Source organism: Colias croceus, chromosome 10, assembly GCF_905220415.1.
Source record: "Colias croceus chromosome 10, ilColCroc2.1".
Lineage (NCBI taxonomy): Eukaryota > Metazoa > Arthropoda > Insecta > Lepidoptera > Pieridae > Colias > Colias croceus.
In genome coordinates, this window is record NC_059546.1 from 8,568,992 (window position 1) to 8,587,219 (window position 18,228).

General features: G+C 30.4%; 1 protein-coding gene across 1 annotated transcript in view; it reads left to right on the forward strand.

Annotated features, from left to right (window-relative positions):
• LOC123694842 (C3 and PZP-like alpha-2-macroglobulin domain-containing protein 8) overlaps positions 1-18,228 on the forward strand; it is a 163,462-nt gene that overhangs the window by 48,870 nt on the left and 96,364 nt on the right. Inside the window, exon 2 of the mRNA XM_045640437.1 lies at positions 10,408-10,522. Coding sequence (XP_045496393.1) covers positions 10,458-10,522 — 65 coding nt within the window. The 5' untranslated portion in view covers positions 10,408-10,457. The remainder of the gene's footprint in view (positions 1-10,407; positions 10,523-18,228) is intronic.

The window sequence follows — 18,228 nt, forward strand, 5'->3', positions numbered from 1 at the left end:
TGTATTAATAGGTAAGGCAAATGTAGGGCAATATACGTAGAATTATCTGAAATATACAAGTGGATTAGGTGGCACAAAAACAGGTATATTTTTATATTCATACATGGATAATGTTAAAGCTACAGTACAAAAAGTAGGTACGTAAATTAGTAAATTATCTATCTGTAATATTATAATAGCTTGTATTACTGTTAGCACAGTGAAATTAGAAACAAGAACTTTTAGGCTACAATTAAGGATTGGCATTACAAGCTTTTTCATGGAAAAACATGAAAAAGCTTTTAATGTAGAGCACTCTAGGCTCTAAATTGTAAAGCATATGTAAGCATAGTGCTTTATATATAATCTATACGCATTTTTTGGTCTACAAACTTGAGCGTAATTATAGGTATAATATAAATATATTATTTGTAGACATACAATCAGCAATTTTGTGAGCGTATCTTATATGAGAATTGAGATTTCACTAGAAATTTTAGGTATTGGGAATTAAATCTACGTGAGAAGGATTATAACGTAGGGCAATAAACCTTAATCGGTTTTTCTTTTATATGAATCTTTGTATATAGGAGTAAATATATTTTTTGTAGACATACAAGGAGCATATTGACGAGCATGTCTTATTCGAGAATAAAGCGATCCCTCGAGAACCGCGTTATCCATTCTGAAAAAAAAAACTGAACTAAAATCGGTTTAATAGTTTTTGAGCACAGTTTTTGAGTTTATCGTGAACAGTAAATAATAATAATTTATCTTGTATATTATTAAGTATATAGGAAAACCTATAATATTCAAAATTCAAGCGTCATCACAATTCATTTAATAGTATGTTTCCTCGACCCGAACATAAACACTGCGATATAAATCTGTCCATTTACGCAATTTATGGTCCGTGCACTTGCCCGATGTAATAAAATCGTCAGTACTTTTAATCAACGTAAATATTTACGTAAAAATATATGGAAACTTTTATGTTTATTTTTGGAAAAAGGGTTTAATATTGTAGGAATGGATGTGTGTTTCTTTCATCGAAATCCGTTTATAGATAAAAAATTTGATGTTTTTATTAAAATAAAATGAAATAATATTTAATACTTACTTTATATTATAATAAATACTACCTAATACCTATACTATTTATTCTTTTGGATATCTCATTCTATTGGATATTAAATAATATTAAAATTAAAACAAGTAAAAAATTGTTTAACCTTTGCGTAACTTCTTATGTAGGTTACTTCAGAAAGCACCTTACTCTAAGCTAGTACACATGTTCTCACTTCCACCACACTTTCACCTTCATCACACTCAAAACGGTAGTGTGTACTCCCCTATTAATGAATTCAACAGCCATAACAACGCTTTCAATGCATCACACGGCTGACGTCGCCTAGCTGGATACCTCCTAAATTCATGAGTTGATAAGAGAAGCCATTTCACTAATGGATTGCCCCCAAAATAAAGGGTCGATGTTAGAAACTGCGAAGATAATTTTTATCATTCCAATCTCGATAAAAACCATTTGGATGGATTCAATAAGTTAAACAGTTTTTGATGGATTATTTTCCTGATGTACGTTATTCAAAAATTGGTTATTTTAATACTGATTTTCCGGCAGCCCAAAAGGTTCAGTTGTAGGTAAATAAAATAGATAGCCTTTTTTCATATTATTTACCCTAATAGGTATCCGTTTGTATGTAATATAAATACCTAGATCATAATATTATGTGTAACTGTAACGCAAAAAATAAGAACAATATTTATATTCTATTCAAAATCAACAAAGAAAATGAAACAGCTTGAGAGTGTGTAAATATAAATAAAGAAAGTATTAATAAAATAAAATAGCTAGATACCTGCGTCTACTTTTACCCGGGAGCTGTTCTATTATGGACAAGGGATGTGACACAAAACTAATCAAGAGTAAATAATTGGAATTAAATCAGTGAGTGTGCCGACCCAGTGCGCTGTGCGTACTGAAATACAACACTAATCGTATTAGTCGCGCTTTACTGTTTTGCTTTTAGCCCCTTTTAGCTAGGGATGTGCACGGATGTCGATAATTAGACGAGGCATGTCAACGTTACTTTACGTTTAGTATTTTGAATAACCTGTGCCTTATTTGATGATTTTGCAAATATTTATTATTATTTACCCATTCAAAATTGAGTTTTATAATTCGATTCCTAAAAAGCACTAGTTATACTGTGCGTAATATACTTACCTTGTACTTTTGCCAAACTTCCATGAAAAAACTTTTAGTTTAAAAAGATGGCATTGCATGAAAACCTACATTTTATTCTCATTTACATATTAATAACATAAAATAATGACATATAAAATTGTGTGCTCATTAAAAATATAAGTTAGTAATTTGATAATTTCTGCATAAATTATCTAGCGTGCAAAAGCAAAACCAATTGCGTAAAATGAAATTGTGATTTTCAAATTAGGTCAGCTATGTTTTGAATGTTTTATCCACATATTGCAATAAGTGAAATTAATTTTAGACATTAGTATTTTATTATTTATAGTAATATTATTTTCTATTCTATTCTATTCTGTTATAATTTTTCCTTTTTTTTAAATTTAAATAGATGATATATCATCGATGTTTTGTTTCCCTGCATCCTTTTTCTTATACTTACCTTTTATTTCAGGTGAACAGCTATAAAGGCAAGCCTTCATCCCCAGTAAAATGTATTATTAGAACCCAACAGAGCCAAAAAATATTTAATTAATCCATAATTTGATTGAGTCTGATTTGTCAACCTTCTTATAAGATACGGAAGACTTATCACTTTTTATTATTTTGTAATTAACGTATTAGCTTAAAGTGATGAAAGAACGTTAATCGCTGCCTTAAATAACGAAATATGGAACACTGACTTATTCATGGTGTTATAAAATGTTTTTATTTTTATTTTTTCTTAAATCTATACATATAATAAATCTGTAGAAGGGTCAATTCTGTACATTGAAAATATTGAAAAAATAAATAGCAGGGGGTGTTACTGGATCGATACCAAACCCAAATATGTGATTAAAAAAATTTTTGTCTGTCTGTCTGTCTGTCTGTATGTGAAGGCATCACGTGAAAACTAGCGGTTCGATTTCGATGAAACTTGGTATAATTATAACTTATTATCCTGGGCGTAAAATAGGATACTTTTTATCCTGGAAAAATACGTAGAAAAAAATTAATCTTAATTTTTCAGTTTTATCCATAGACGTTGTTCCGTAGAACCGCGAACACACGTTGCGTACCTATTATTATAGGCCTAGCCGTATTTGGGAATTGGGTCCAATAGATATTTATAAGATTTTATTGTCAGAGGTACCTACTCAAAATGGAGAAATAAACCATCCACGCGAAGACCGACATCCACGCGGACGGAGTCGCGGGCGGAAGCTAGTAAAGAATAAGAACCCACCTCTACTATGGCATACGAATTCAATATTGCAGTTTTATAGATAGCTTTATAAGTTATAATAAAGGAAGCGCAACTTTCTCGTTTCAAAAAATCGGGCTTTAAAACGTTGTTATTGTTATTACAAAATATAAAAAAGCCTGTGAATATTGCGTTAATTATTATTCAACCAATTTGCATGCACGCTTATACAGTAAATAAACTACCTTCCTTCCCTACATCTAGAATATGGCGGAATATAAACCCAGGGGAACTTTAGAGCTATATTATGTACACAATTACCTTGTGAATTACTGTAGGAAGAGTTGAAATTTTACCATTTTAAGTTTATGATAAAGAGTTAACAATAATGTAGAAAACATAATATTATAGGATAGTTTCTGCAAAAAAAAAAAAAGAATACACAATAAATCATATTTGTCGTGTTTTATTTTTTAATTTTACTGGATAGCTAGAGAGGCAACAAAGGCAGAACAAACCGAAAACAAAAGCATAGAATTAAAATAATAACGAAAAGAGCGTGTGTGCCGAGCACAATTAGTGTCAGACGTGAAAATTCTTTGGCAAGATTCAAAGATAGCAAAATCGTCGCTTTATTTCGTCGTGATGGTATTGCCTGGCCTTGAAACTTTACTCTGAACGCGCCCTAAAAAGTTTCATTTAAAAAACACAGAAAGCAAACAAGCAAACAAAAAAACTAATGCTACTTATATTTCTCGTATGCATTCAATCATCAGTCCTATTCCTAACACGGAATTTCCGTTTCAAAACTAAAAATTCCGCCCTCAAACTTAAAAGCACATAAAACTTTGGCAAGTTACATTAGTCGTTTGTCTAGGAAGACAAATGGTGTTTGTTCTTCAAATTGACTTAGAGTTTGATGCCTTAGCCTCTTATGTGAATTCACTTTGTTACATTTTGCAGTACGCTCTGTAGTTTCGAGTTGTGGGTGTACTTTAGACTATATTTAGTACTGAATTATAAAACATTATGTATGTAGAGGTAGAATTGGGTCAGTGGTGTGCTGGGAAGTTACTCCAGGATAGAATCGATGTTTCAATTGTAGATTGAGAGCAGTGTGACATGTGTGACAGAAATATCCAAATTTCTATCTTCACTGTGTTCTTTATATCTCTACTAGCTTACCGCCCGCGGCTTCGCCCGCTTTCTTTAAAACGATTTGAGATTTAAACTATCCTATCTCTCAAGTTGGATCGAACTGCACAAGGTGAGCGAATTTTAGTATAATCGGTTAAGTGGTTTAGGAGTCCATTGAGGACAAACATTGTGACACGAGATTTATATATATTAAGATATCGATCTAAATGATTTCAAATTTCGTTTATAAATTGTACAAGAACACAATGAGTTTCTGCCAATATTGAGGGTGTAAAATCTGCATTTATCCACAAATATATTATAATTTTAACATTAATATCTTTTTGTTCTGTTGAGAGGTATAAGGTTCAAATACTTTACCTCTAACTGAAACGCTAAGCGAATCCAGAAACTTTGAGTTTTAAGCCGTAAATATGTTATCTATTGTTTCAAAATATCTTTTCTGAATATTATACTTTAATATAAGTTAGATGGGAATATTATGTATCCATTTTTTTGTTGAAATAATTATTTTCCCGTCCGTGATGATACTGCTTTGAGGGTGATTTAAGTAAATCTCGCTGTTTGAATTAAAAACGTAGGTAATTTCATATTATTTCTCAGAAAGGAAATTTATTTTTTCTTTGATACATTAAAATTCTAGATATTTTCATAAATATTAAGATTAATACTATAATTAGACACATTCGTATAACTTTTTTACACTACAATTACGCTAATACCGTTTTATAGTTTTTTTACCAGAATAAAAAATTCTGATTATAAAGCGAAACAAGATATTTCACCCACGCCTCAAATTATCATTTAATTACATGCTATCAGAGAATTTATTACAGTACCGTTACGTAGCCGAAAAAAAACAACTTTTTTATAAAAAGCGACCAAGGCAACACATTTAATCCAAGCTTAGGGCTAATCATGCGTCAGCCTATACGGGTCAGAGATCGCTCATAGTTAATCGGGGTAATCCATTTAACAGACAAGTCGGCAATGACCAGCCAACGTTGACCCCTCAGCCCGACATTCTTTGTACATGAAAGAAATAAAATGAACGAGCGTCGCCGCTCCAAAGGGATCTAGGGTAAATGGTGACGGTTTATCAGGTCGTAAATTTCTGCGGGTATCTAGCATCAAGCTGTCCATAAGCCCTTACAAAAATTTCACGGCTAAACGCTCTGTATATTTTAGGCTTGATAAAGTATCGGCTATTTTTATACGTCGTTTTATAGCGTGGGCGTACAAGATATATACAGACATAATTAATTTGTGTCTGAGAAGTGAATCTCGCACCGTTTAACATAAAAAACACACAAGAGTTTTAATATACTTTTCGCTTGCTTTGAGTTATGGACATCAATTTATTAATTTAACCTTCAAAGGCTTAAACATTTATGCTTCCATCCGTTTGTATGGCCAAATAACATGTCACATGTTACATAATACTTTAAGCGTAACATTATTGTTAAATAAAAAAATACCAAGAAAGTAGAATACCAAGAATGTAGATTGTAGAACAGTACAAAATTCGGGTGGTTTAGACTGAAACATTCAATGCGGGTGGGTCAAGTGCGATGTCGTTGTTGAGATGCATTGAACGTGAGATTTTAAGTTTAACATTTCTTGAAAGCTATTCAGAAGGGTATATTTTTCTTTTATTCGTCCTTTTCAGGCGCATTTAAAATTGTATTTGCATCTACTTGTAACATACTTGAAAGCGGTCATTTGTTTTACGAAACACATATAGAACATTTTCAATTTATTGAATTAAGATTTTTTAATAAAGAACTTCACATTTAATATACTTGATATTATTTTCATTTTTATGTAGTAGGTATACATAATATGAATAACATATTTTCATAATGAATTGCGCATATAATATTATGTATAACATATCCTACCGAAACCCCATTATAAGAAAGAACACACATGACATCACGCAATACATGAAGCCCCAAGTAACAATATCACAACAATATTCCGTTTACAAAGCATTTCTATCAAAAACCAATTCAATTTCCGCATGGCAACAGGACATAAACAACCTCACCCCGTATTTTATCATTGACTTGATTTATATCGCCAAATTAATTTTGCTTTCAGTAGATTGTTTTTGAAGATGGATAAGCTTCGGGTCAAGTTATATGCCTCTATTTTATAGATAAATTTACACTTCACTTTATTAAAGCTAATTGGAACGGTTAAGGGTGGTTTGAATGTATAATTTATTATTTTATGGTATGGTATGGTATTAGTAATGCAATCTATAATTGTATACCATGGCTCATTTTTGGAATGTAAACTTTGGACATTTTTTTAAAAGAGCAACTAAGGAGTTTCTTGCCGGTTCATCTCCATAGATACTGCTTTCCGAATCGGTGGTAAATGTAAAAAAAAAATTGTAATGACGATTCAAAAGTGCTTCTATATAATAAATAAATGTTTGAGTTTGAGGAATGAAACTTCGTAAAATGAAAATGACTAAAACATTGTAAGGCTGTAAATAAAAATAAAGTAAAAAGAGAAATACGAATATTATTTAGAATGAAGAGTCTAGTGAACCTTTTCATTTATTTATTGACTTTAAATATATTATATAAAAATATCTCAAATTTCACTTAGTGTTAACCTAACTCAAGAAATCTTATAGAAGTCTTAGTATAAAAACTTATTTAGTTAACAAATAAATTACAATTTCTCCATACATTTTTTTATTCATGAGACTATTATTTTTACTACAATAAAATTTGTTTAAGTATGTTACTAACGTTATGTTAACAATATCAAGCCAACTATGACTTAAATCAAAATTAATTATTTAGATAACGACTCGGCACAATTAATGTTGCTACGAATATTCGGCAAAGGTACCTAAAACGTTTGCAAATTAAGCTATTATTGAGATGTATGTTCAAAGTTAATACAGTTATTAGCTGGAACAAGTAAGATAATGATCAAATAGTTAAAGCGTGCTTATACTGGAAGTCACAGATAATATATTAGTAGCTTATTATATACGTTAGCGTTCGCAAATAGTTAATGTTGAATTTTGAGGAATTAATGAAATAGTTATTATAACTGTATCCAACTAATTATTGTTTCAAGTATCTTATAGTTTAGATGCCAGGATAACATGCAATTTATAGACACATTAATAAAAAAATAGGCTATATTATTTATTTATTTGGAAACCCAATATGTACAATTTTGGAGCTATATATCTAAGAACTTAACTATATTTACTTAACAATTAAAAGGTTACACATCTTTATACAAATCACATACCTACATAAAAATACTTCATACATCTATCTTTCCCATTATAAAATTCACATAAAATTAAAACGAAAACAACACTCAAATAAACTAAAATAAACTTATAAATATGCAAAATGTATCTGTCACATGCACGTCTAAACTCTTTAATAATATAAACAACAAGTTTTATAAAGCTATTTTGTTTGTGACATTAGTTGGAGCAAAACTGTATGAAACTAGGCCAGAATACACTACGTTAGCATAAACTGATGCATAAGTTTTTACTTACAGTTTTAGTATGTAGTTACGAAAACAACTCTTAAAATGTTCCATTTTAAATGACACTTAAAAATTGTGTAAAATATTTTTACTAATAAAATTACTTGTTCAAAATATTATTAATACTCACAGTTCTTTGTGGTTTTACCCGAATGGAATTCCATGAGCCAAAGCTTTTTTGTCCTACTATCACACTAGGATTTAATTTTGGTAAAAAATATTACCTTTGTGCAAATGACAAAACAAACAGACAAACTGTGGTGTTTCTATTAAATGTAAATTATTTATTACAACTTTATACAACACTAATATTAAAGCTATTGTATACTAACATCGATTCAGTCATTAATTCATTAGTCATTAGTCATTAAAATTATAATCTCATTTAATATTTTGCTCAGTATTTTACCTACACGTTATACACAATATCCCAAAAATGTTTTCGTTTCACAAACACTAGGTTTGTAGGAAAATGCACGAATACAAAGCCATTTTCGTGATTATTTTGTAAAAGCGTTGTATAACGCACTAGCTATGTTTACGTTATTTTATGCCTCACCTACATTCTAAAGATAAGTACAACCCGGCATTTATCCGAGGTTCTAATTTTCGCACCTTATTGGGGCGTAAAATATATGCTAAGGATGTGTCTGCATGCTTTTAATTCTTTTATACATAAACTTTTAATGTGAGATTTTTCTTTATAAATTGATAGGTAAAAGCGGTTTTGAATAAGACATTTCTTTTTAAATTTGTATATTCAATGTTAACGTTCGATATAATTCATGGAAAATATTTATTTTGTTATGAATTATATTTCAAATACTGAATGTTTGTTATCTTTAAAAATGGGTTAAATTTGTACACATAATATGTAGTTGTATTGTTCAAAAGATAATTATATTTTTGTTAAAAATGTATGCTAGGCAATTTTCTACTTACATACTGATGACCCTGTTTGCTATTGGTGCATTTTGTTTATTATGTAGGTATAGATTACTCCTCTGTGCTCTATTTAGAAATCTAACCACAGCATGAGGCAACATCAAAGACCATTCTACACTCCCAAAGAAGACCAAAACCAACGAAGCGAAATATAAATTAAACGGAAAAACATATCCCTTTTTCGTAATGCAGAGGGAAACCAACCTTGTAGAAACGGACCCTCTAGTTAAGGACCCTTACATAAACTTAACAAAGGTGCTAACGGTAGGGACCATATGTAGCAGACAGGTAACATAAATTGCTGAACCCTTTTACTTCGCAAATTACAAAAGTGGATCGCTAATGATGTCAACCGCCGATCTTGGGTGAGATTAGAAGTGTACGAGAATGTTCCTTACGGTTGTCATTCTTCTGAATTATGTGAGGAACGTGTGGTTACATTCCAACGTGTGATATGTGTTGAAAGAGAAGCCTTATTTCTAAAGTAAAGGTAAACAATAATTCTTCATAATTAAAGATCCAATATTTTGTTGGCAAACAACAGAGGTATTTTAAATAATTACTACATGATATCGTTCATTATTTTTTAATATATCTTGAATTTTAGCTTAGCATTAGGTAGCATTACCGTTTCATAACTTAAGATAATTTAAAATTACAGTTTGTTAAGTTTATGTTAAACTAAAACAAAAATTTAAAATAATCTGTATGTGTGTGTGTATGTGACAGACATAAATGTTCTATACACAATCTATGAATGTCAGCGAACATAAGTGAGACCTGGGGTGTGATTTTAGTATTATATTAGTAAATTTCAGTTCTATGTCGAACTCGAGTCTCAAGTGTGTGTAGAGAAAATTAAGCTAGAGCTTCCATTGCAATTCAAGTGTGGGTTTTGCTAGATTAAAGGTTAAGAAATATTAAGTACTAGCTTTCCACCCGCAGCTTCGCCCGCGCAGTCAAAGAAAAACCCGCATAGTTCCCGTTCCCGTGGGATTTCTGGGATAAAACCTAGCCTATGTCCTTTCTCGGGTATCAAAATATCTCTATACCAAATTTCATGCAAATTGGTTCAGTAGTTAAGGCGTGATTGAGTAACAGACAGACAGAGTTACTTTCGCATTTATAATATTAGTATGGATAAATATATTGTATTTTTGGTAATAACTAAATTCTATAATGTAGAATATAGAAAATTTTAGCGCAAGATAATATTATGAATATTTTAAGTTATGAATTTGAATAAATACGATTATTACTCAATAATAACACTTTTCATATTATGATTGCGATTATAAAACTAAACCTGATTAATTATCAAATTTTTAGAACCTGAATTTCTTCTGAAGTTTAAATTATTATTCTTTTGTTTCAGAATATTCTGGAAGGTTAAATTCGGAAATGCGCTGACAAGGATTTTCCAAAATGGCCGCGGGCGCGCTTTTAATATTGGCGCTTTTCTTTACCGCTGCTGCAGCTAAATGCACTACGTAAGTATTATTTCATAGTAGATGAAGAACATAATTATTAATTAACAGAACATGGCAAGCACCATAGGGCCTAGCTTTCAAATAAAAAAGTAATTATTTGATAATTGGTTCACTCAGTAAAAAGTTTTGAGGTAACAAAGCCAAAAAAAGGTAGAGTCAAATTTAAAACCTCTTCCTTTTTCGAAGTCGGTTAATATAAGTTTTGTTTTAGGTTGCTTAGGGATTGGACAAAATGTGACTCGAGATTTCTTATAATTCAATGAATAACTTGTAGGTACGAATAGATGTTAAAGAATAACATTTAAATGAGTTTTAAAAGTATGAATTCTATGTCTTCTTTCAATAATAGAAAAAGTTCTTAGTTATTTCTTCGCTCGTTATAAAAGTAACTTATAGCAAAGATTTTTTATGAATGTTGTTTCAGTATATAAATCAAGACATTATTATTGCTAGGTATTTCATCATAATTTATGTTTAATAGCACTTTTTTAAAGCACTCAAATTACTTCCATTTGCGAAAACAAAAACAACATCAACGTTTTCATCTTTCAAATTAGCCCACAATAATCAGAATTATCTTTTCATAAAACGTTTAAAATAATTCACAAACGAGTCACTTTGTATGTTTTGCGTTAAAAATATTATAAATGATTAAAACGTGTACTCGACCTTCTAAAACTGTTTCATTTCATGAAAGTGAAAACGTGTCAAGGAACCGTGATGTTGATATGCGGTGTATCTGAATCCAAACGTTTTAATGATGCAGGCCGAGCTGTGGCACGAATTTCTATCTTCTAACTGAGCTGTATTTGTGACACTTTATTTTAAAAGTTAAGTTTGTTTTAGTTTAAAACTAACACTTTAAATTGTATACTCATACTACGTAAACGTGAATTTTAAGTGCATTGAGAGTTAATTTTAAATTGTGTTAATGTGAATTTAATGTTTTCTGTTGAACTTATTGTTCTTTCTATATAATGCATTATTCTTTCTTTCTATGTGTAAACATATGGTCAGTTTTCTGACATGATAAATTTAGGGTTTTAATTTAGCATTACTGTTTGGCCAAAAGCCAAGACTTATACTAATAAAATAGTTCTTAGGTGACCTTTGAAACACAGCATTTCTGCTGCTGACAAGACACTCTTCAAACGACTAGCCCTTTACACTACTTAACTCGACTACAATAATATTTATTTAATAGAGAAAAGAAAAAATATACTTTTGATGAACTATATATTATGTCTCGAGAAACAATCAATACAATGTCCTCAACATCACAAATAATGACAACAATATCCTCTTTACAAAGTGAACAATACTCTTAATTGCGTCGTATTAAATCATTGTCTTGTTTGGTGAATAAGGGGAATGTCAAAGGTATCAGAATTACGATGACAGCTGAGTCTCGACTTGAGAGGCTGTATCATTAGAGCTTTCCATCAATCACCAAAAAGCGCTGACTGTAGCCAATAAAGTCACGGACATAACGGTATAATGAGACAGTTTGAAGATCGTTACAAAATTATGAAATAGGAGGCCTTTGTACTATATAAATGTACGTTACAAAAGTGCAAAAGGGAATGATAAGAAGTGTTGATAGAGATAGGCTTTCTATTCTAGAACTTCATTTTATATTTAGGCAATATTTTATTGAGTTAAAAAACTTACGGGTATGAGCCGTCACACAAATTATTTTATTTATTTATTTATTTATTTATTCAGGGCCACTTACAAAACATACACCAATAAAATAACAGATATACAAGATACAAATATATATATAGCTAAGTGTTGTTTTACTAAAAATGTTGCCACGGCTTGTTAACGGACAAAAATAAAAGAAAAATATACAATTTATTCAAATGACTAAATGACTATTTTGATAATTAACAAAATAAATCTTAGTTAAAAAAAAATACATATTTAATTTTAATACAACTGCAGACTACATTAAAATAAAATTCATTAAAATATAAACATTTAAATTCATAAAAATCAGTAGGGAATATAAAATATAACTTAATCCACATTTAAAAAATTAATATCACAGCAAAATAAATAGGCACATTTAATACAATAAGCAGGTAGGTAATTAATTATAATCTGACTAATATGTACATTAATCCATTAGTCTAAACAATAAAACGTAAATTTCAACTACAATTAAAAACCAATTATTAACAGTTATTAACAGTGTAAATAATGTATATGACAATGTAAATAGAGTAAACCAATAAAAATAAAATCAATAGTAAACACAAGGCAAACACACAAGGCAATCATGAAACAAATGAAGCAACAACATTATTTTTGAATTATATTTATGTTATAACTAAATTTGTAATAGTCACGTGCGTTCATATACAAATGTGCTGACTGAGGTATCTGTATAATGTATTTTATATTATTATGTAAATTTTGTCCAATTCCATTCAAATTCTAATCATCCTTATTTTATATTCGTGACCATATGCGTGTAATTGTTGCGGATTCTAAAAGACAACGTGAGTCGCTTACTTGCTTACCATTACGTAAAACCACTTAGCTCTATCTATATAGAAAATCTGTACTATTCAATGTATTAAGAATTTTAGTGCAAATATATTAAGTTCCAAAGTCTATTGATACCGAGTTAGTTACCTCAGGGTAATGAAATCGCTACATTGTTCAAAATTCTCAAATAAGCCGCGGCACTCGTGAAATAGTTAAGACGTCGTTAACACAATGACTACGGCACAAAATTAGCCTCAAGCCCCATTGTTTGCAAGTCGTATCCTGGGGCCTTTGAAAAATGATTATCGTCAAAGTTTCTTGGCCATCATAAAATTTTAGGGCACCCGCGCCCTCTAATGAAACCAGCTCCAAAGTTACAGCTTTCCGATGAAATTTCGTATCATTTATTATACGCCTGTCTTTGTCATGTAAAACTGTAGTGCTTGATAAATGTATGGTTAGGTATGCTTTGTTAGGGGGCTGTAGTTATTTTAGTAAACGTTAGTAGTTTTAACATTATTCAAATAAATTCAGGTCCAAGCTTTAAAGGCAGTAGGTATACTCGTACAATTAGCCACTGTCATTTCACCGTTTTAAATTACTCTTTAAATAAATATTTTTCCATAGTTTACTTTTACTGGTAAAACAAATAACTGCAACCATTAAAACTTTTCGTTTTTAATTTCATTTTAATAAATACTGCACACAGTTTACAAACTTCGTAATAACTGTTACTGTATCATTAAAATCGTGTTCTTTACTTTTAAACCAAAAATAATTTAATTAATTCAATTATATACACCAGAGCTTTTTATTAAAATCCACATATAACAAGGTTTATTTTTCGAGCTCAAAAATAATTGGGATTTTATTTTTAGGTAAAACGAAACGTGACAGAAAGTCTCTTTATTAAAATGACGATCAAAGGGAAAAAACACGTTACATCGACTTCAAAGTAGCTTTATGAAACCTTATAGACTGTCTCGTGAACTTTGTCTGGTTTTCAAATTAATACCCAAGATTATGAGTTATTTAATTATTATTTGAGAAATGAGTGATTTTGGTATAACATTTTCATGTTTTCTTTTACGCAAAAATTAAAAGCCAAGTCGCGTTCTAGCATACATTCCTTACCAATCAGGATTGCCTGGAAGAGATTGCTTTTGAGCAATAAGGCCGCCTTTTAGTACGTATACGGTATATGCCGTGTGTTTTCATTGTATCTAATTATAGTATAGCTTATTTATTTTTGGTATATTATGTACAATCCATAGTCCATACTATTAATATTATAAATGCGAAAGTAACTCTATCTGTCTGTCTGTTACTCAATCACGCATAAACTAATGAACCAATTTGCATGAAATTTGGTATGGAGATATTTTGATACCCGGTAAAGGACAAAGGCTACCTTTTATTGTGAAATATGTACCTCGGGCGAAGCCGGGCCGGACAACTAGTAAAGAATATATAAATAAATAAATAAAATATAGGCACCATACATAGGATGCTGGTAGCTCGTTGCATAAGAGTTACAATGCTATGAAATACATATAAAAGATTTAAGAAAAAGTGTAAATACAATGTTTCTAATGATAGGTAGAAATGGCTCTACATAAACCGTCTAGAACCATTTTAAAGCCTCATATTTTCAGTACATTCGAGACTTTTAATATGTTCCTGATCCAATTCCTAATATAGAGTTAATAACTGGATGTCGAGCGCCATCTGGCATGTTCCAAGCCACAGAATGAATTGTATCTTGCCAATATTCGGCGTTCGTTTGGATTTGTTATTGCCATTCCTGGTCTAATGGCGGGAAAAGTTACGTTATGGATTATAGGTACTTCGTTCCTATTGGATTAGGAATTGTTAAAAATGTTTTGTTTAAGGAATTATTGTTCGTCAGAATAAAGTGTTGTTTGGTTTATATTGGGCATAATATTGTGAAGACGTCAGCTATGTTTCTATGTTTACGACACGCTCAATATAAATATAAAGTAATGAAAATATTTTATATTATTCGTCTGATACGAATTATTAAACACATTAAAACTTAATAGGTTAATTTTAATAATTAAAGTCCGATTACGATATGATAACAACAGCGAGAATAATTGTACCAATAAAACAAAATAGACATCAAATACAATTAATGCGTCAGTTGAAATAATACAATAATGATTTGATCGGAACATTTCATGAAACAAAAACGTTATCCTGTTAAAATATATAAATTGTAAATAAGCTCTAACTAAAGAGATATTAAAAATATTCCTAAAGTAATAATCTGTTAATCCGGATACTATACAAAATACATAGACTACCGATATTCTAGATAAGATACGATTTTTAAAAACAACTCTATAAATCCTCTACGGCGACTGAAAGCGTGGCAGCTCATTACGTCTTAATGAATTATTCATTCCTCCCACCGACCCACTGGCCTAATCTTTGAGCATTTGGCTCAAAGAATTAGAGACGACAGGATGGAGCACCTCGTGTACTTTTATCCACAAGTTTGCTGTAGTCTTAACGTTAATGCAGACTTGGTATGCTTGTGATAGTCTTGACGCGTACTAGTTGAAGAATTATTGTATGTATATTTTTTTCTATTAGTTTTAATTATTTTTTAATGTAGCCCGATATACACACATCAACAAAGTCTAGGGATATTTTATAATGTACGAATATCTAAATTATATTCGTACAATACATAGTATTGTATTTAGATCATTACAATATCAATTAAAATTGTTAGCTAATTCTTCTCAATAATAATAATCAACGATTAAGCAACTACCTATTACTGATCCCCATCATAACTTAACATGTAGTAATTGCTTATAAACTAAAAAAACTTAATCGGATAACCTAATATGCGTTATCTAGTTCTCATACATCCATGCATTGGCCCGTCTTGCTGTTTCACTTTTGTAGGCCGTGTAAACAGAATCTTAGCGTGATTAGACCTTTTGTAGGCTTCGGAGCTTTGATGAACTGTTCTAAATCGAGTTTATGAATAACTGAATGAGTATCCGTTGATAACTTCCTTTTATGTAAGCTTACCGTGTCGAATTATTATGTGATCTTTGCACCTTAGAGAGCGCTAATTTAGGAGATGTATTTAATAGAGTATTAAGGGCCGGTTACACTACTTGCTGATACTATAAGCCTCATAGCACATATAATTATTATATTCATACATTATGTCACTATCTGTCTGATAACTTTCACAGGATAATTACTAAGAAAACTGTGAAATCAGAAGTAAACATTTTTTTACATCCTGAAGGTAATTTTTATGTAGGTAAACTAAACGGTTTCAACTTTGCTATTTTCTGCATGACGAAAAATAGGTATCCTAGATGTTAGATTGCCCCATCTTATATTAAAAATGGTTAGCCTTTGTGAAGATATAAACAGTTCTTTCGCTAATCCTTATAAATCTTGCTGGCATCGTGCTACCGCCTCTCATAAATCCCAAACGTGCTGCATTCCCAGGAAATGTTCCATTATAATGTGTCCATGAGATTTATTTTCACACTACTTTGATAACAATTGTATGTACATATAATAAACCTAAGATTACATCTAATAAAAACATAATATATTATGATAAAGGTGCATCACACCACATGGAAAAGACAACTAAAGCTTGCTTTATACTGTGACATCGTAGTACCCAAAAAATACGAATAAGAACTGGTTATTTTTATTTAATAAAAATTATCAATATATTTATTCACATTTGGAATATATTTTATAATTTGGTGCTAATAATTTGATCTGTTAAAATGAAACGATGTCATTTTAATGCTATTAGCATGCTGTTCGAAAATAATTTGAATTAATATGTTATATAAATCGGCTTATTTTTATTAAAATAATACGGGATAAATATAGGTAACATAACATTATTATATTTTGTTGTTATGAATAATTATAACTAAATATACGAAGTTAAATTAAATGACTTAGCGTATCATGTTAATTTCGTGTTAAGTGCAATTAATTTGTATGATTTACTGAAATATGGTAAACCTATAAAATACATTTTAAAGCATAAAATAAAACACCGTTTAGAAGCATTTTTCTATATTATGCCCTCGTTATCGTAAGGTTATCTTAAAAACCCACAATTATTAATAATGTTTGTATAAATCACTTAAAATTAACCCTAGTAAACACTATACAAGCTAAAATCAATCAATCCGTTTACACTACAGAGCGTGCCAAAGAATTGACACAGTATATTACACTCAACAAACAATCATTTTTCAGGTACAAAAAAACGGGTATAAAATGTCAGTTCCCAGCCTTAGGCAACCTTGGGTTCATTTTTTCTCATACAACCAATGCTTATTTATACCTTTCGTATTTACCCTGCCCATATTTACCCGTCGAATATCGTACAATCAACATACTTAGACCCTAATATATTCCAGTACTGGTGTAAGCCACTTGAAAAGATCGTTATTTCCCAGATATTAGATTGTATCTGAATTATTTATTTCTTGCTTACTTTATATTTTGCTTGCTTTATATTTTGTTTATATTTAAGCACTTAAGGGATGGTCGTTCAAGGTGTAATAAAAACACTGTTTTTGGTAAATTTATGTAAATTTTGTTTCAAAGAAACATTTTTTTAATTGTTTAATCAAATGTTTGTGGTTTACTTATTACATATAGATCGTATCAGAAAGATTCTCAGTCTAAACCTATAGAAATAGTTGTACCTTATGGTGTAATAGCTAGAGTTTTATGTAAATGGCGTTATGTTAAACACTATCTCATGTATTTTAATTTAACGATTGCTAAATATTAACTGTATGCTTGTAGAGTTCATTCTATTTTTACGATCGTGACCATTGCTAAAAAAATAAACAGTATCCCGCAACTTAACAAACTAACCACGGAACATTCTGCTAAATTCTGGAACATTCTAAATACCTACGTGAGGACGTTTAAGCTCACGAGGCAGTTTCAGTCCGGCCTTTGCGGTTTTATGCGGAGCCTTTGGCGCCCTTTGTGAGTGTCAATAGCTTTTGAAGCAACGCTCGGGCTATTTTTTAGTGCCAATATAGAAAAATAATTATTGTGAGAATAAAATAAAAATGTTAATCATGGAAATAGTGCTCGAAGTAGTTAGTGAGTAAATTAATAAAAAAAAATACTGTCTAATGTCTTTTTGTTGTGCAAAAACTGAT